The sequence below is a fragment of the Peromyscus eremicus genome, chromosome 4 (genome assembly GCF_949786415.1).
Source record: "Peromyscus eremicus chromosome 4, PerEre_H2_v1, whole genome shotgun sequence".
NCBI classification, from domain to species: domain Eukaryota; kingdom Metazoa; phylum Chordata; class Mammalia; order Rodentia; family Cricetidae; genus Peromyscus; species Peromyscus eremicus.
The window spans coordinates 94191353-94211237 of NC_081419.1; the positions used below are offsets into that span (position 1 = coordinate 94191353).

Genomic DNA, 19885 nt, shown 5'->3' on the forward strand with positions numbered 1-19885 from the left:
GCCTTCTCTGCCTGCTGGGAATTCAGTGCAGATAAGCAAACCAATATGAAGGTGCTTGGTATATACTGGCTGCAGTTCTAGCTGTAGGTCTGAATGCTTTTTATTCTCTTCAAACATAAAAACAAATTAACATCACTTTTTGATAGATGTGTCTTTACGACATTGGTCCACATGCAAGAAATGCATGTCCTGCTCAAGGGGTGAGCATGAAATTCTACCTAAACCCCCAAGGCTGATGATTTGATTTTCAGTGGTTGATGCTTTAGCCTTTGCTTTCAAAAGAAATAAATTACCAGCTGCCTTTCCTTTAGTATACAGACACACACCTAACCAGGGGGACATTGTACAATTTCTGGGTAATGGAGGATCCAGAATACACAGGACAGCTGCTCTTACAGAAAAGCCTGTGACCTTTCCACAAAAAGAAAAAAAGGGGGAAAAAAAACCCCACATAGAGCATTCTGCCAGATCCCCGCCCGGGCTGGTGTTCATGGCTCACACTCCCCCATTTGAGGCCATAGGTTTCCCTGTTGGGTTGAGTGTGCACCTAGAGCATCTCCTCTCAGTTTTCAGGGCCTTATCTTACCTTAACACATCATTTATTCCAAGTCTGGTTTCTTCATCCCGTCTTTCTCCGTCTAACCAGCTGATGTGGGTGGCTTCATTGGCAATCCTGAGGCGGAGCTGCTGGTGCGTTGGTACCAGGCTGGAGCTTACCAGCCCTTCTTCCGTGGTCACGCTACCATGAACACCAAGCGGCGAGAACCCTGGCTGTTTGGGGAAGAGTACACCCGGCGGATCCGGGAAGCTATCCGAGAGCGCTATACCCTCCTGCCCTACCTGTATTCTCTGTTCTACCGCGTGCACACGTCTTCTGAACCCGTCATGAGGTAGAAGGGGCGTCCTCTGTTCAGAGGCTCCAACAACCTGCCAACAGATCCCCCTCGTGATGAAGGGCTGGAAAAGGGGGACAAAAGCCATGTGTTCAGTCACGTTTCAATCAGCTTCACTGCCTGTTGTGCACGGGGTGCTGGCTGCTGTGTGTGGGGTGCTGGCTGCTGTACACAGGGTGCTGGCTGCTGTACACAGGGTGCTGGCTGCTGTGTGTGGGGTGCTGGCTGCTGTGTGTGGGGTGCTGGCTGCTGTACACAGGGTGCTGGCTGCTGTACACAGGGTGCTGGCTGCTGTGTGTGTGTGTGGGGGGGTGCTGGCTGCTGTGTGTGGGGTGCTGGCTGCTGTGTGTGGGGTGCTGGCTGCTGTGTGTGTGGGGGGGTGCTGGCTGCTGTGTGTGGGGTGCTGGCTGCTGTGTGTGGGGTGCTGGCTGCTGGCTGCTGTGTGTGTGTAGGGTGCTGGCTGCTGAAGACACAGAAGCTACTGACTAGATCCTCTACTTATGATTATTGATATTTGCTGAGAGATGGAAATGTAAAGAATAAGGAAATGACTTTGCAGCTAAATAACTTTAGCATTTTATGCATTAGCCTCCTGTCATGAAAAATAACTTCCCACTGGGCGGTGGTGGCGCAGGCCTTTAATCCCAGCACTTGGGAGGCAGAGCCAGGTGGATCTCTGTGAGTTCGAGGCCAGCCTGGTCTACAAAGTGAGATCCAGGACAGGCACCAAAACAACACAGAGAAACAAACCCTGTCTCGGAAAAGAAAAAGAAAAAATAATTTCCCTCTATCTGAGGCTTGATCTTACCCATTGAGTTGAACTTGAGGTGGGGATTTTTTTTCCTAGCATATAAATTCTATTTTGAAAGCAAAAATCAACTTTGTAGTTAGAGAAGAACATGCACAGAGTTCAGAGTCAGCAGTTCCTAAACTTGCTTCAGACCAGACATTTCCTGGTGATTCTTATCATCAGCCAGCATTAGAGACACCCACTTCATTACCATTAATAAATAACAAGTTTCATTTACTAAAAAAAATAAATTGGGCTGGAGAGTTGGCTCAGTAGGTAAGCAGTTGTTGCTCTTAATAAGGACCTGGGTTTAATTCCCAGCACCCACAAGGTGCCTCACACCTGCCTGTAACTCCAGTCCTGGGGGATCCAATGGCCTCTTTAGGTACTCACAGGTACCAGGCATGCATATGGTGCATCTATATACATGCAAGCAAAACACTCATACACATAAAAGAATTTTAAAATAAACCCTAAAAAATTTTTTTCAATTAAAAAAATATCTTTTCCTTGGGCTGGGGAGATGGTTCAGCAGTTAAAAGTGCTTATTGCTCTTGTAAAGGACCTAAGTTGGGTTCCCAGCCTCAATGTCCAGCTCCAAGGGCTACAGTGCCTGCTTCTGGCCTCTGAGAGCACTTCATCCAAATGGTGTATACACACACACACACACACACACACACACACACACACACACACACTCTTAAATAAAATCATTCTCATAAAATTAAAGATGGTTAGAAGCAATAAGTTGCTATCTAGACACAGATACTGAAAGTTTTGTCGTTTTTATGAACCTAAGTGACTCCTAGATGAGTTCTGTTAAACAATAACTATTTTAAAATCTTGGCAATTGTTCATCCTCCCCAAAAGTGTTACCAGCTTGAAAGCAATGAAAACTAGTTCCTTTCATCTAAATAAATAATGATTAAATGATACATGAAAGTCAGTGGCTGCAGGAAGTGGCACAGAATTATCATTATAATAAAATGTGATTTTTTTTTTGCAAACATTTACTTTACAACAACAAAAAAAAATTAGACATTTAGGCTTGCCTTAGTTTTTACCTGTTAGAGTGATAGTTACTCAAAAGATAGGAAAGCAGCACATAATAGAATTCTCAATATTCCATTAGGACATCCAGGTTGATAGAAATCTCTTTCACATAATAAATACAAAGTAACCATAGCAACTGCTCATAAGTTCTTTGGTCATATGAAAAAATATCTTGGCTCTTTGGTGCTTTCCAGTTCCTTTTGGAGAGTGATAACACTGAAAATATAAAAATCAAATAAAACACTTAGCACCAAGAATAATAAAACATAATGATATTCTAAAATATGAATAATCCTGTTTCCTTTCCCCAGGCCTCTGTGGGTCGAGTTCCCTAATGACTTAGAGACTTTTGGTGTGGATGATGAATACATGCTGGGTAAGTATTTATAGGTTAATTATAGTTGTGATAGATGCTATAACTATGTTTTTATTATATTTTCTAATAAGACTGCTCTAAGCCCAAGAAAGATTAAAAAAAAATGCTTTTTTTTTTTTTTTTTTGAGTCAGAGTCTTATTTAGCCCAGGCTGTCTTGGAACTTACTCTGTGATGATGTTGACTTCTGATCCCAAGTGCTGGCATTAGAGGCATGCCTCATTACACATGGTGCTGGGGATTAGACCTGATGCCTCCTCATGCATGCTAGACAAGTACTCTACCAACTCAGCCACACCTCTAGTCCTCCTTCACCAGAGGTTTTTTTTTTTTTGTTTTGTTTTGTTTTTTTGGTGTGTGTGTGTGTGTGTGTGTGTGTGTGTGTGTGTGTGTGTGTGTTTGGTTTTTGGTTTTTGGTTTTTCAAGACAGGATTTCTCTGTGTAGCTTTGTGCCTTTCCTGGATCTCACTCTGTAGACCAGGCTGGCCTCGAACTCACAGAGATCCGCCTGCCTCTGCCTCCCAAGTGCTGGGATTAAAGGCGTGCTCCACCACCGCTTGGCCCACTAGAGTTTTAATTTGATAGTGAGACTATGGCTCTAGTCTGTTGTAATGTGGCCCTTACAATATAGTTCTTTTGGTTTTGGTGTTTTGGGTTTTGTTTTGTTGTTGTTTTGTTTTTTCTGAGACAGGGTTTCTCTGTGTAACAGCTCTGGCTATTCTGGAACTTGCTCTGTAGACCAGACCAGGTTGGCATTGAACTCACAGAGATCCACCTTCCACTACCTCTCGAGTGCTGGGATTAAAGGCATGCGCCACCACTGCCTGGCTTACAATATAGTTCTTATTAATGCCAAATAAATCCATTGTATTGGTGGGTGTGATTTGAGGGTTCTGCTTGGGGCCTACTCCCCCCAAACCTAGTGATACTGCTACAGGAAGGGAAGTATGAAAAGTAGATCAGAGGGCTATAGTAAAGACACAGAAGAACTTGTTTCATGGTAATAGTAGACCTCGTTTTTTTTCCCTTGTGAGACAGGGCTTTGTAGCCAAGGTTATCCCTGAACTTGTAATCCTCTTCATCAATGTCCAGATTGCTGAAATTGCAAGCTTATGCTACCATGGCTAGCTAGGCTTCTTTAATGAGGATGAACTGTGAAATCTAGAACATGGAAGTTTATTGTATTAAGAATGGAGCTCCCCTTTCTGCCTGTTGACGCGCCCAAGGAAGCATCGCTGAAGGCTCTTGTTTCCCTGCCATCATGTCTAAGTCAGAGTCTCCCAAAGAGCCGGAACAGCTGTGGAAGCTCTTCATTGGAGGGCTGAGCTTCGAAACAACTGACAAAAGCCTGAGGAGCCATTTTGAGCAATGGGGAACACTCACGGACTGCGTGGTAATGAGAGATCCAAACACCAAGCAATCCAGGGGCTTTGGGTTTGTCACATACGCCACTGTGGAGGAAGTGGATGCCGCTCTGAATGCAAGACCACACAAGGTGGATGGAAGAGTTGTGGAACCTAAGAGAGCCAGTCGAGAGAAGATTCCCAGAGACCGGGTGCCCACTTAACTGTGAAAAAGATCTTTGTTGGTGGTATTAAAGAAGACACTGAAGAACATCACCTGCGAGATTATTTTGAGCAGTATGGAAAGACTGAAGTGATTGAGATCATGACTGACAGAGGCAGTGGAAAAAAGAAAGGATTTGCTTTTGTTACTTTTGATGACCACGACTCTGTGGACAAGATTGTTATTCAGAAATACCATACTGTGAATGGCCACAACTGTGAAGTCAGAAAAGCCCCGTCAAAGCAGGAGATGGTTAGTGCTTTGTCCAGTCAAAGAGGTCGAAGTGGTTCCGGAAACTTTGGTGGTGGTCGTGGAGGTGGTTTTGGTGGCAATGACAATTTTGGTCGAGGGGGGAACTTCAGTGGTCGTGGTGGCTTCAGTGGCAGCCGTGGTGGTGGTGGATATGGTGGTAGGGGGGATGGCTATAATGGATTTGGTAATGATGGAAGCAGTTTTGGAGGTGGTGGAAGCTACAATGATTTTGGCAATTATAACAATCAGTCTTCAACTTTTGGACCAATGAAGGGAGGAAACTTTGGAGGCAGAAGTTCTGGCCCTTATGGTGGTGGTGGCCAGTACTTTGCCAAACCACGAAACCAAGGTGGCTATGGTGGTTCCAGCAGCAGCTATGGCAGTGGCAGGAGGTTCTAATTACAGCCAGGAAACAAAGCTTAGCAGGAGAGGAGAGCCAGAGAAGTGACAGGGAAGCTACAGGTTACAGCAGATTTGTGAACTCAGCCAAGCACAGTGGTGGCAGGGCCTAGCTGCTGTAAAGAAGACATGTTTTAGACAATACTCATGCGTATGGGCAAAAAACTCCAGGACTGTATTTGTGACTAATTGTATAACAGGTTATTTTAGTTTCTGTTCTGTGGAAAGTGTAAAGCATTCCAACAAAGGGTTTTACTGTAGATCTTTTTCCACCCATGCTGTTGATTGCTAAATGTAATAGTCTGATCATGACGCTGAATACATGTGTCTTTTTTTTCTTTTTTCTTTTTTTCTTTTTAAATGTGCTGTGTAAAGTTAGTCTACTCTGAAGCCATCTTGATAAACCTCCCCAACAGTGTGAAGTTAGAATTCCTTTAGGGTGGTGCCAAGTTCCATTTGGAATTTATTTATAATTGCTTGGGTAGAGAAGCCATTGTCTTCAAAAACCTTGGTGGAGTTAAACTGCCAGTTACTGTTGTGACTTTAATGAGTTTTACCATTAAAAGGGTCATCCAAGCAAAGTCACAGTTTGGTTACAATAAAATGGTTGTGGGCACACCCTATGCAGTATCAAAATTAAATAATGGTATCAGATAAAATAACAGACGGGAATGAAGCTTGTGTATCATCCATTATCATGTGTAATCAATAAACGATTTAATTCTCTTGAAAAAAAAAAAAGAATGGAGCTCAAGAAACAAGGCCAGATATTGAGACCCAAAGAATGAATTACATTGTAATAGTAGAAACCTCTGAATATAAATAATAATGATAACGATAATAACAATGACAGTAACAAGAATCCTTGAAGATATCGTTCAGGGCATGCTCTTATATAACGTGCACAAGGTTCTGTGTTCAATTCCTGGCACTTGAGGCTTCAGCTTAATAGCCGCTGCCTTGGAGAAATGTCTTTTATCATTCCTTACTTCCTTATACCTTAGTTTTATCCTCCCCACTCAAAGTCAGTCCTGACTCTTAGGTAATTTTCGTTTTGTACTTTTACCTCTTTCAGTATTTGTTTTAACCCTAATTCACTTGTAATTACCTTTTAATGTCTGTCTTTCTCATTACTACAAACTCCATGAAGGTTGGAGCCATGTTTATTTTCTTTATGCCTATGTCCCCAGAGCCTAGCATGGTGCCTGGAACTCAGTGAATAAATCTTTATTGACCAGAAGAAAGAATTCAAGATAGGCATAGTGGTGCATGCCTCAACACTCACAATACTACGGCAGGAGGATCATGAGTTCAAGGTGCCTGGGTTACACAGTGAGACCCTATAAATAAAGCTTTAAAGTGAATTAATTAGTAGATGCTCTTTACACATGTGTGACACCAGTATGAAAGAAAAGTAACACTCCAGGCTGTCCTTGAGAGAAGTACAGATCTGCAATGGTAACCGTGTGTTGGGATAATCTTTTTGTACACTGTGAAGATGTGTCTCTGCCAAGGCCCCTTCTGATTGGTTTAATAAAGAGCTGAATAGCCAATAGCTAGGCAGAAGAGGCCAGGACTTCCAGGGAGAGAGAGAGGATCTCTGGGGAAGAATCTGAGAGGCGGTGAATTTGCCAGTGAGACCCAAAGCAAGTTGGATGTACAATATGGAAGAGAGGTAATGCGCCACGTAGCAGAACGTAGACTAATATAAACGGGTTAATTAAGTTATAAGAGCTAGTTGAGAACAAGCCTAAGCTAAGGCCAAGCTTTTATACTTGATAAAAGGTCTCTGTGTCATTATTTGGGAGCTGGTGGTCTAAAGAAAGTCCGATGACAGTAACTGTCCAAGCAAAAGGGCCTGAAGCGTCGCCCTGGCCAGACTTGTAGATAGCATGCACCCACTCTAACAGCGTCTTCGTAGCAAGCCATGAAGCACTTGGGAAGGTGCCGTGGAGCTTTTGGATTATTGGCATACCAGGAGGTATGCAGAAAATGACACTGAAGCTGAGCATGGCTGCTCAAGCCTGTAACCCTAGCATTCAAAAAGCTGAGGCAGGAGGATCATCCTAAGGCCAGCCTGGGATGCAGAGCAAGTTCCAGGTCAGTCTTGGCTACATAGCAAGACCTGTCTCAAAAAACAAACAAACAAACAAAAAAACTAAAAACCTAAAGCAAATAAGCACACAAGGTGCAAGAGAATATTTCAGGGTCCCTGCCCATCATCCTAACAGCCACAGGTGGGTTGAATCCGGTACCTTTTTCCGCCCTGTCCTTTTTCTACCAGTGCTTCTCTCTGGTGAATTGTTCAGTTCACATCGTCTCTGCCTTATAGAAGATCACGTGATCTAAAGATCACAGTAGTGTCCAGCGACGTGAAAGGAGCTTCCAGATCTCCTGTAATGACACTCAGTTTTATCTTCTCTCCATTTTTCAGGAAGTGCTGTCTTGGTTCATCCAGTCACAGAACCACAGACCACCGTGGCCGATGTATTCCTGCCAGGGTCAACTGAGGTAAGAGCAATAACAGACATATCCTGTGTCTCCTAGCTCTCACGCCTGCATCTCTCTTGGGAAAGAGATTGCTTCAGCTTGCCGTTGTGAATTTGCCTCAGGTGACCGTAGGTTTTCCACAGTCATGACTGTTCTCTGCAGTTGACAAACTTAATGGGGGAAGGTGGAGAAGATGAATAGGTGACAACAACCTTGGGGTGGTTTTTGCTTTCTCACTTTGACTTGTATAAGTGAGTCCTTATGGAGATGGGGGGGGGGGATGGCCTTAAGGTAGAGGATTTATTCCACCCAGTTACTTTGTGGGACTCTTTTTGGTAGTTCAACAACTAACCTCCTTTGCTAGGGCTCCCAGATAAGAGTTAGGACCTTGTCTTGGAATCTCCTACTCATCCCCAAAAGAGGCAATGCTATAGTGGTAATCAGGTTCCCGTGGGTTTCCCTCCAGGTCTGTTTCTTCTCTGACACTCTTCTTTTCTCTGCCTCATGTCTGGTTGATTTGTTTGCTGTGTGCTTTCCTTTCCTTGTGTTTTCCTACTTACGGTTACAAGTGTTGAGTTGGTTTATTTATTGTGTGAGCACGATGGGGAAGGTGTATGTGTCAGTGTGTACATGATGGGGAAGGCGTATGTGTCAGTGTGTGCACGATGGGGAAGGTGCATGGGTCACAGTGTGCAGGCAGAGATCAGAGACCATCGTGGAGTCAGTTCTCTCCTCCCCGCTCCGTGTGGGTTCTGGGGAGCAAACTCAAGTGTCCAGGCTTCACCATTGTCTTCTGAGACTCCTCACCAGCCCAAGCAAGAAGTTTGTACAAGTCAGTGGACTACTGTGTCACACTGCAACTCCCAGGACGAGAGTTTTAATTTTTTCCCTTCCCCCACCCCTTTTTTTCTCTTAAATGTTGATTTATTTGGGGAGGGAGCATGCAGAGGCAGAGGGCAGATGCAAAGGGACAGGAAAATAAATGAGATCAAGATACATGATGTAAAAGACACATAGAAAGAACCATGGAGGCATCATCTCGTCTTTCACTCACACGAAGTTCCTAGCTGTCATGCATATCTAGCACCTAGCACAGTGGTGTGTTGGTGGAAGTTTCTGTCCTGCCAGCAACTCCAAATACCCAGCAGCCACTTCCCAAATAATTAACTCAGAGGTTTATTGTTACTTATAAATGCTTGGCCTGTAGCTCAGGCTTATTACTAACTAGCTCTTACACTTAAATTAACCCATAATTCTTATCTATCTTTAGCCACATGGCTTGGTACCTTTGCTCAGTACAGCATTCTCATCCTTGCTTCCTCTGTGCCTGACTAGCAACTCCTGACTCCGCTCTTCCTCTTCCCAGCATTCTTAGTTTGATCTCCCTGCCTACACTTCCTGCTTGGCTCCTGTCCAATCAACGTTTTATTAAACCAATTCGAGTGACAAATCTTTACAGAATAAAAGAGAATTATTCCACAGCAGTGGTGGGCTGTTAAGTAATTAACATTTGAATGGACAAGGAATGGTCTTTAGTCTATCAATCATACCCCTTTGGTAACTTCTTCCTCTTCCTCCTCCTCCTCTCTCTTCTTTTTGAGATGGGGTCTCATGTATCTCAGGCTATCTTTGAAATTTAAGATGAACTTGAACTTCTGATCCTCCGCCTGGGGTTACAAGCATGTACCACCATGCCCAAGTACTACCATGCCCAAGTGCCACCATGCCCAATTTATCCTATGCTGAGGACTGAACACTGGGCTTTGTGCATGCTTTGGGATTTTCTCTTCTCTTCTCTTCTCTTCTCTTCTCTTCTCTTCTCTTCTCTTCTCTTCTCTTCTCTTTTCTTCTTTTCTTCTTCTCCTCCTCCTCTTCCTCCTCCTCCTCCTCCTCCTCCTCCTCCTCCTCCTTCTTCTTCTTCTTCTTCTTCTTCTTCTTTTTGAGACAGGGTTTCTCTGTGTAGCCTTGGCTGTTCTGGAACCCACTTTGTAGACCAGGCTGGCTTCAAACTCACAGAGATCTGCCTGCCTCTGCCTCCTGAGTCCTGGGATCAAAGGCGTGAGCCAACACTGCCCAGCTTGGATTTTCTTAAAAGAATATGTGGGATCTGGTAATGCAGGCCCATAATTCCAGCAGGAAGATTACAAGGCCTAGCTGGGCTACATAGTGAGTTCAAAATCAGCCTGGGTAACTTAGTAAAACCCTGTGTCCAATAACAAGTAAAGAGAGCAGGAGATACACTTCAGTGGTAAATTCCTTAGGATGCCTGAGACCTTAAGTTCAATCCCAAGTAGCACATGTGCATGTGAATTATACACACACATACACACACACACACACACACACACACACACACACACACACACACGGGGTTGGGGGGTGTTCTTTCTAACTTCTCCCACAAATTTTAATTATATGTATTGAACTTTCTTTTTATTCCTTCCTTCCTTCCTTCCTTCCTGGGATTGCAAGACAGCTTTATTATAGGGCAGAAAGAAATAGTCACTGGGTAAGTGCAGGCTTCTCAGGAGAGAGATTGCTCATACTCTCTTTTCAATAGAGTCTGCTACTTTTTAGGTCTGGTATGACTCTAAGACATTTGCACAGTGGAAAGGAGGGTGTACTGTGAAGATTCCAGTAACCTTGGATACTGTAAGTTATTTTCAGAGTATTATTTTTACCTATTTAGCTGCATCGGTCTGTTCAGAATACAGCCTGGGTGGTAGACAACAGAAATGTATCTGCCCATAGTTCTAAAGGTATAAGACCTATATCAAAGTGCCAGCTGACTCAGGTCCTCCTGGCACGTGGGGGTGATGGGACGGGGAGAGGAAGGGGACAGTGTTCTTATAAATGGGGCTGGAGAGTTGGCTCAGTGGTTAAGAGTGCTGTTGCCCTTGCAGGGGACCTAAGTTTGCTTCCCAACACCCATATGGTGGCTACAACCACCTGCAGGTGATCCAACACCTTCTGCCTTGCCCCCACAGGCACCAGGCACACATGTGGTGCACATACATACATACATACAGGCAAAACACTTACATAGTTAAAATAAAATAAAAAAATAAGAAAGTATTCTTGTAAGGATACTGTTCCTATCATATCAGGACTTATCCTTATGACCCTGTCTCCAGATATAGTCACTCAGTGTGTGGGGCTTCAGCATATGAATGGGAGGCACAAGCATCCTGTTTATAGTGTACTTCTGTAAAAAGCAAACCAAGGCTGTTAGCGTTTGACATAATAACACGTACATGTACACACAGCCTTGGGCTGTGCTTGGGAGAGGATTTGGGAAGCAATGGGAGTGACTGCTGAAGGGTATAATTTTCTTTTAGAGAGGTTGATAGGATTTTAAAATTGACTGTGGCTACGGTTACATGACTCAATATATTGAAGTGGTTTGTGTAAATTTTGAAGCATATGAATTATACCAATAAAGCTGTTAAGATATGTAAAGAGTTTAAAAATATATATACTCTGACTCATGGCATGGAATATTGAGGATAAACAACTCTTTCCTGTGTATCTGCTCGGTGTCTAAGAACAGCACAGTGAGAACAGAAACCGTGGGCTCTGCAATGCCAAATACAATGTCAGAAAGTGAGAGGAGCAACTCTGGGCCTCCAGGCGAGAGAACGCATCAGTTATGAGATTAGACTCAAAGTGGCCATCCCACTGAATCACAAGCGTGACCACCGGCCCTGTAGAATGAAGATTAATAGAATGGTGGTGTTATTTCTCCAAATTGTCGTCCAAGGTTTCTTATAAAGAAAGTGGTTCCAGACATCAACTTTCAGTTCCAGAAGAGACCTTAGTAATCTTCTAGCCTAATTCCTTTGTCTTAGTCACTGTTCTGTTGCTGTGAAGGGACACCATGACCAAGGTAACTCTTATAAAAGAATTTATTTAATTGGAGGCTTGCTTATAGTTTCAGAGGCTAAGTCCATTATCATCATGGCAGGGAGCATGGCAGGGGCCAGGCATGGTGCTGGAGAAGTAGCTGAGAACTACATCCTGGTCTGCAAGCAGAGAGAGACACTGGGCCTAATGAGGGCTTTTGAAACTCCAAAGCCCACCCCTAGGGACACACTTCCTCTAAAAAAGCACACCCCAGTCCTTCTAATTCTTTGAAATAGTACCACTCCCTGGTGACCAAACATTCAAATATATGAGCCTATGTGGGCCATTCTTATTCAAAGCACCATGCCCTTCATTTGCACATGAAGAAACTGATAAAAGTGAATTTTTTTTTTATCCAGAATCTCTACTGGGTTGTGGCAAAGACAAGTCCCTCCCACTCCCTGTAAGTTTTCTGAACTCTTGAGTCTGCAGCCCATCCCACTGTGACTTTGTTCTTTGGGGTTGTTTGTTTGTTTGTTTAAAGAAGGAAGGAATAAAAAGAAAACAAAAAGAAAGTTATCTTCCTTCTTGCTGCTTGTGGATTAAGTTGGGGGAGGCACATCTTGACTACTCTCTCTCCAAATCACACATGTTCTTGTCCTCTCCTCTTTGCTGACACTTTACTCAGAGAAGCACAGGCACTCCTGTGATCTGGGTGACTCCTTACCAGCAGCAAGAAGCCTACCAGGTTCTCCTGCAGAGAGCCATAGCAAAGGACTGGTAGGTGTAGGCCACACTCACACCCATGCTGTTAGCATCACCTCATGTTCTGTGATGGTTACTGGAGCAGAAGCAGCTTCTGAGCCTCAGAATTGAGGCAGTCATCCTGCTGACCCAGACAAGCAGGAAAAGAGAAGTATACAGACATGGTGAGAAAGGGCATAAGTCACCTCCTCAGACACAGAACACTTTGTGTACACTAGTACTATTGGGCCCACTTACAGAAACAGAAAAACCCACTCTTTAGCATGTCTCTAGAATAACATGCTTGTTATTTTATTGACAAGGATGTTAAAGATCTAAAACAGAAGTCCTTTCTGATCAAGTTGAAAAACGAGTTATTTTTTGGAGTCCTCTGGGCCTCTCATAGGATGAGCAGAATAAAATTCATCATTTAAATGAAAAAGAGGCAAGTTAGTTTCTGTCAACTTGACATAACTAGAGTCACCTGGGAAGAGGGAGCCTCATTTGAGGAACTGCCTCTGTCAGATTGGCCTGTAGCAAGTCTGTGTGGCCTTTCCTGGATTGTTGATTGATGCTGGAGGGTCCAGCTCACTGTGGGTGGTACCACCCCAGGGCAGTGGTCCTGGGAGGTATAAGGATGGTAGCTGAACATACTCCCGGAAGGAAACCATTAGCAGTGTTTCTTCGTGATCTCTGCTTCAGTTCCTGTCTCCAGGTTCCTGTCTTGACTTCCTTGACCAGGGACTATAAGCTGGAAGATGATATAAACCCCTTTCTCCCCACCCCAAATTTGCTTTCAGTCAAGTGTTTTATCACAGCAACAGAACCCAAGCTAAAACAGACAAGTATAGTTAATAAATTGGGGATAATTGCCCAATAATTTAAAATATGATGACTTGGGGCCAGCGAGTTAGCTCAGGGCTTGTCATGCAAGCCTGATAACCTCAGTTCAATTCCCAGGACCACATGAAGACATGTGGAAAGAGAACTGACTTCACAAACTTGTCTGCTGACCTTCACACACATGCCATGACATGGATGTGTCACACACTCATACACACAAAGCAATAATAACAAATAATAAATAAGTAATAATTTTAATGGACCATATTTTTAGTTTTCTTTTAATTCCACAGTCCCTGTGCTCGCCATTTCCCTGCCCACAAATATTCTTTGCTTGAGTCTATATCTGTAAAGAGTTTGGATCTCATATGGTGAAATATTTTAAAATTCTACTTGGAAAGTTTCTTGTATGGGTATGTCGCCCCTTAGAGTGCTGCTCTGTTGCAGATACCAGTGTTTCAACGAGGCGGAAGTGTGGTGCCAATAAAGACTAGTGTGGGAAAGTCCACAGGCTGGATGACTGACTCCCCATACGGACTCCGGGTTGCTCTAAGCACTCAGGTATTTGGAAAGCCCGTTACCTCTCCCCCTTCTATTCCATCTCTTGGCCTTTTGAGGGTATGAAAAAGTAATGGATCTCGTACAAAACAGTGCCCCTGGTGTTTGTCTCAAAATCAAGGGCTGAATCATTTCTGAATCTCTGTGAAGTCTGCTCTTCCTGGCATTTTTCTTAGGAACGCTGAGATCCAGGAATATGCAAATATGTTTCTCGGGCATGTAACGTCTGTCTCTCAGGTTGGCGTTGCTACTGGAATAACATTTATTATGCAGCCTGCCCCTGAAGATTAGTTCTGAAACTCAGTCTCCTACAGAAGAGGGCCATAAAACAATGGGTCTTAACTATTTGGGGTATACCTAACCCATTCAGTGACTTCTGTTCTCATCAGGCAGCTCAAATCACTAATGTCTCCTTGAGGATGGCTTGGGAGTGTTGAGAGTGTCTTCTGAGCCAAGTGAAGCCTGTGTTATACACATCTCTTATCCATTTACCCTAATACCTTACAGAGCCAAATACATATTCTTGTTATAGTTATGTTTATATTAATATTGTGAAATAGGTAAATTACAGCTTTCTTTTCCATGTACTTTATTGAAGCTTGTCTTCTTCGGCCAAACTATGGTCTAGGGTCCATGTGGGGTCCCAGAATGAATGCAATAAGCTGGAGACCCATCCTGCAGCAAACACCGTTGATAGGGAACCTGCCATGTGGAGGGCTGTAGTGTTTGGCTGCAAAAGGGTTCCTCCCCCTTTGAGTAGGAAGGGCTTCTAAAGACAGTTGATATCATCTTTTATACAATGATATTTTCCAAGATCTGTGAACTTTCTTGTCACGTTCTAGGAAAGTATTTTCACGGAAGCCATTACTGATCATACTTCACATTTAAATTTCCTTCAACAAAGTCTAACCTTTGTGCTCCTCTGTGTAACCTCGCTGTTCATGTTATTTTATTATCTGCTCAGGAGTGACTGGATAGTGAGTGTGTAAGGAACTTGTGTGTAATTGTGCAGCTTGGATACTTACCTTTTCAGACTTCTCACTAATTTTCAGAAGTTACTCTTTCCTTTTAGAAGATGACTTTTTTTTTCCCCTATAAAACTTGCCATTAGCCAATCCTCTGTGATTCACTCTGCAGGCTTCTGCTGAGGGAGAGCTATATCTCGATGATGGCCATTCATTCCAGTACCTCCACCAGGACCAGTTCTTACGCCGCAGGTTTTCCTTCTGTTCCGGCGTTCTGACCAACAGGTGAGGCAGCTGGCTACAAGGCCGCGACTCTTCTTCGATTATGCTACCCTCCTGGCATCTTCAACTAAGTGGATAGCTCAAGTTTTCGATTACCATTGGGCAGTTTGAGAGCTGGCCTGTGGGCTAAAGAGCCCTGGTTGCTCCTAAAGAGGACCCAAGTTCACTTCCCGACGTCCATATGGTCTGTAACTCCAGCTGCAGGTTTTCTGACCCTCCCCACTTCTGACCTGTAAGGGCATGTATTACATACATGTAGCCAAAACATGCATGTTCATAAAATAGAGATTACTAATAAAAAGTCTTGAAGCTATTATTTAGATAAATGAGTGGTGAAGGCCATTTGTGTTTTCAGTTACTGACCCTGAAAGCTCCTTCTTTCTTGTCCTTATCTTCTTTTCCCCAGCTGCCTACAAAATAAAACTACTTAGCTTAAGTACTCACTAATACCGTCATTCTTCCATGCACCAATTAATTAAATACCTGCTTTCCTTCGGTTTGATTATAATGTCCAAGCTATGCTGTGTCTCTTGTGTCCTTCAAACAATTTAGGGAGATTGATGTGGTCCCTGTTTCTCTAGTCCCTGGTGCATACAGCCATCTGTTTTCATCTCTGTCCTAATATGGCTCCTGTATGGACCATGAATCCATAGAGACAGACAGGAAGAACTCACAAGGATGAAGATGTTGACCCGGTGACCAGTTAAAAACCCCATGTCTCTCCTTTTTATAATACCATCTGTGTCTGTTCCAGGTGTGCTGATGGGAAGGGTCATTATCCCAGCAAGTGCGTAGTGGAGCAGATCTTGGTCTTAGGCCTTAGGGAGAAGCCATCTTCTGTGACTACCCACTCATCTGGTAAGCAAACAGTTCATTCTCACTTCAGCATTTGTCCTATAAACACAGAAGTATCTGCTGTGAAGAGATGCTTTGTTCCCAGACTGTCAAACAATGCTTAGCTAAGGCAATCTCTGCCCTTTCTGGGTTGGTTCTCTAGTCTCTAGAGTGAGCAGGTCTAATCTGCTTCTCTCCATGAACTGGTCTTTCTGCCCACAGTTAACATAAGAGACATTATTGAAGGCCTGTAATAGTATTCTAGGTGTTTCTTAATTTGTAATAGGGTACAGGCATCTTCAGCTCTGGAGATTCTTAGTGTTTTAAAGGACTAACGTGAGGGATGGTGTAGAATTGTGCCTTCCCTCACCTCCTGCATGTCTTGAACAGATCACTCTGTTCCTTATAGTTCCTTTCCAACCAGGAGTATACTCCAAACAATTAGACTTTTCATGTTTTAAAACATTCACAGGAAGTCATGAATAAAAGTGCTACCTGGTTCTCCTAAGTGAGGTGTAGCATTGTTTGAAAGCACCAGACAACGAATCAGATTCGGAGGAGGAAAAAAGAGTTTTTTCTCCTGGTTTCTCACCGTGTCTTTTTATTGTTTTGCTATTTAGATGGTAAAGTTCAGCCTGCAGCTTTTACATACTATGACAGAACATCCGCCCTGAGTCTGGAGAGACTTTCCCTGAGTGTTGTTGATGACTGGGAGGTCCATATCAGATGATGAGCCGGTGCCCTGGCGATGAGAATGGGAGCCTCCTGACTGCCCACCCTTCTGTGAGATCTGTGCCGCCATCTAATTTCTTCCCTGGAAAAAATGATATTTCGCTTCTCTCTGGTGTGCGATGACCAGTAGATTTCAGATTTGAAGATTTCAGGTGCAGTGGCCCACTCCTGTAATCACGGCACTCAGGAAGCTAAGGCAGAAGGATTGTGAATTCAAGACCAGCTTAAACTCTATCACAAGACCTTGTCTCAAAAAGTCAAAAAGAAGATTTCAAATTTTACATCTGAAGATGTGTTGTTGACACACTGTACACACAGTACCCGTCCCACAGATCCACAAAGCCCTGAGCTAAGGCAGAAGGATTGTGAATTCAAGACCAGCTTAAACTCTATCACAAGACCTTTTCTCAAAAAGTCAAAAAGAAGATTTCAAATTTTACATCTGAAGATGTGTTGTTGACACACTGTACACACAGTACCCGTCCCACAGATCCACAAAGCCCTGAGCCGTTGATAGAGCTCGGTGAGCAGCCTGACCTGGAGCCACTCAGGAGGCCCATTTGCGGGGCTTGCCTCGGGCTCTGCAGCACAGTCCCTCTGCTGTTGCAACAGCAGAGCTGCCCAAACCAACTTCCAAATAGATGGCAGTGCCTGGTGCTCTCAGGGTGCCTTCCCCCACAGCAGCGCAGGCCCAACAGTACCCTCTCTGCAGACACTGCATGGGCCGGGCTTTGGAAAGCTCTCCCTAGAGAGTGAGTCAGGAGCACAAGGGTTCATGTCCCTTTCTTAGACTTAGACTCCAAAGTACCAAGTCAATCTTCAAGTTCAGATTTACTCCTTTTAATTATATTTTACTAACTACCCTCTACTAACCGAAGAATATTTATAACACGAATAAGCTATAATTAGTAATAATGAAATAAATATCCATGTCCCACAAGTGAACTTCAAAAATAGAGCACAGGCTTGGGACTATAATAACACAAGTAAGAGGCCCTTGTCTCAGACACAATCAATAATCAAAATAAGTAATATTTAATACACTGTCTTTAAAAATCAAAATGAATACAAAAAAGCTCCAGGCTAAGTAAAAGATTTTAAATAGAGACAGCTCAGTGTTACTGACTTCCTTTAGCACTGGATTCCAATATGGCTTGGCACGGGCTTGAATATTGCAACACAGCAGTTGCATCACAATGCCTCTGACTCTGGGGACCCCAGGACTCCCTGCTGTCTGCTTCAGCAGCTGTTGGGGAGGCCTCAGTTCCACAACATATGGGCCTCTCACTACATTTCTTCCACTTAGCTACCTGCCTTCCCTTTCCTTAACCACAGTACCCTCCCTTGCCTCCACCAACACACATCTTACCATCCTTCCAGACCCAATCCAAATCCTACTTTTCCATGAAGACTTCTAACCTGTCACCCCAACCCCCCAGTGCCCACTGGCAGTGATTTTGCCCTTCTCTGAAATGCTGCCCCACAAATAATTGTGCCCTACTTTGCATTCTCAGGGATGTGCCTTAGTACTATAAGTAGGACTGTGTATTTCCCTACTGGAGTGTATGTTCCTTACGATCATGTTATATTTCTCTCATATCTCATATATTTCAAACTGTGGTAGTTTGAATGAAAAATGCCCCCCATAGGCTCATATGTTTGAACACCTGGTCCCCCACTGGTGGCACTGTTTGGGGAGGTTGTGGAACTTTGAGGAGATACATCCTTACTAGAAGTGTGTCATTGAGGGTGGGCTTTGATCAGCTATAGCCTCATTCCAGGTCCTGTTTGCTTGCTCTGCTTCCTGTGTGCTGTTGAGATGTGAGCTTTCTCTCAGCCACCTGCTCCAGCACCTGCTGCCAATGCCTCCTTTGCTGTTATGGACTCTCCCTATGGGATGTAAGCCAAAATAAACTCTTCTATAAGTTGCTTTTGGTCATGGTGTTTTATCACAGCTTTCCTCTTCATTTGCTTCCTGGTCATGAGGTAGATGTTTTTGCTTTGCCACAAGTTTCTCCAATGGGGCTTTTTACAGGCCCAAAACTGTAGACAAATTCTAAACAGTCTTATTAAATAAGAAATACAGAGCCAAATACAGGGGTGAAAGCTGTAGAGATCAGAGTGATAGCCACCAACTAACCTTAGCTCACCACCCCGCCATAGCATCCCAAGAGAACCAAACCAGCTTCTTCCTGTCTAACCTGCACCTTTATTGCCTTGCTGTTCTGCCTTCTCATTGGCTCTAAGCCCAGCCATCACTTCCTCGTCACTGCCTGTCTATACAGACCTCCAGATCTCTATGGTTGGTACTGGGATTAAAGGCGTGTGTCACCACGCTTGGATGTGTCCTTGAACACACAAAGACTCTGCCTGCCATGTGATTGGATTAAGGGCATGTGCTACCACTGCCTGACTTTTGTTTACGGCTGGCTATTTCCTCTGATCTCCAGGCAAACTTTATTTATTAACATACAAATAAAATATCACCACACAAAACAGCGGAGCTAATTGATATGGGCAGGAACCTCTAAAACTGTGAGTCAAAATAGACCTTTTCTAACCACTTGCTGAGTACTTAAGACATCCTAACACAGTTTTAAATGCATTACATGAGTTAGCTTGTTTAATCCTTACACCAACCCAACTGTGGAATGACTCTCATCATACCAGTTTTAGGTGAGAGAAGACTCAGGAGGAAAGGATGAGGTAACTCAGCTACACACTCGCAGCCCGGAGTGGCCAACCTAGCCTTTGGACCTGGACAGCCAGCCTTTAGAAACTGCTCTCCTCTAGTCTCCTTCAAGAGTAGTGATACCTCGGGCCTTTTCTTAGAGGGACAGGAAGACAAGCTGATGGTTCCAGTAACCGAGACATAGGGTTCCTTCAAGTTACATTACCAAGATTCAGAAGCCTATCATACTCCCTTTGTGTGTGTGTGGGGGGGGGTGTATGTGTGTATACGTGTTTTTGTGTGTGAGTGTGGGCATGCACATGTACACATGTACCCTGGCACACACAGAGGACAACCTGGGGTGTTGGTCCTTGCCTTCCACCTCTTTTGCTGTTTGCTGCTGCATAGGCTGACGGCCTGGCCTGTGGTAGGGCTCCTCTGTCTGTGTTTCCATCTCTGTAGATGCACTGGGACGGCAGACGTGCTACCGCACCTAGCTTCACGGGCGAGCTCAGGTCCTCTCAGTGTCTGGCCAGTGCTTTGTCACTGATCCATCTCTCCTTCCCTGTGCCCCCTATTTCAGCTGCCACTTCCTA

General features: G+C 44.0%; 2 protein-coding genes across 2 annotated transcripts in view; both read left to right on the plus strand.

The window, feature by feature from the left end:
* Ganc (glucosidase alpha, neutral C) overlaps positions 1 to 16962 on the plus strand; it is a 54518-nt gene extending 37556 nt beyond the window's left edge. The window contains exons 17-24 of the mRNA XM_059261197.1: positions 647 to 890; positions 3048 to 3112; positions 7762 to 7838; positions 10395 to 10469; positions 13695 to 13808; positions 14943 to 15055; positions 15807 to 15910; positions 16507 to 16962. Of these exons, the coding sequence (XP_059117180.1) occupies positions 647 to 890; positions 3048 to 3112; positions 7762 to 7838; positions 10395 to 10469; positions 13695 to 13808; positions 14943 to 15055; positions 15807 to 15910; positions 16507 to 16616 (902 nt within the window). The 3' untranslated portion in view covers positions 16617 to 16962. The remainder of the gene's footprint in view (positions 1 to 646; positions 891 to 3047; positions 3113 to 7761; positions 7839 to 10394; positions 10470 to 13694; positions 13809 to 14942; positions 15056 to 15806; positions 15911 to 16506) is intronic.
* Positions 4372 to 5636, plus strand: LOC131909526 (heterogeneous nuclear ribonucleoprotein A1-like). Its single transcript, XM_059261198.1, is given in 2 exon segments — positions 4372 to 4636; positions 4639 to 5636. Coding segments are annotated over 2 exon segments (954 nt in total). The 3' UTR covers positions 5328 to 5636.
* Positions 16963 to 19885: the final 2923 nt, after the last annotated feature.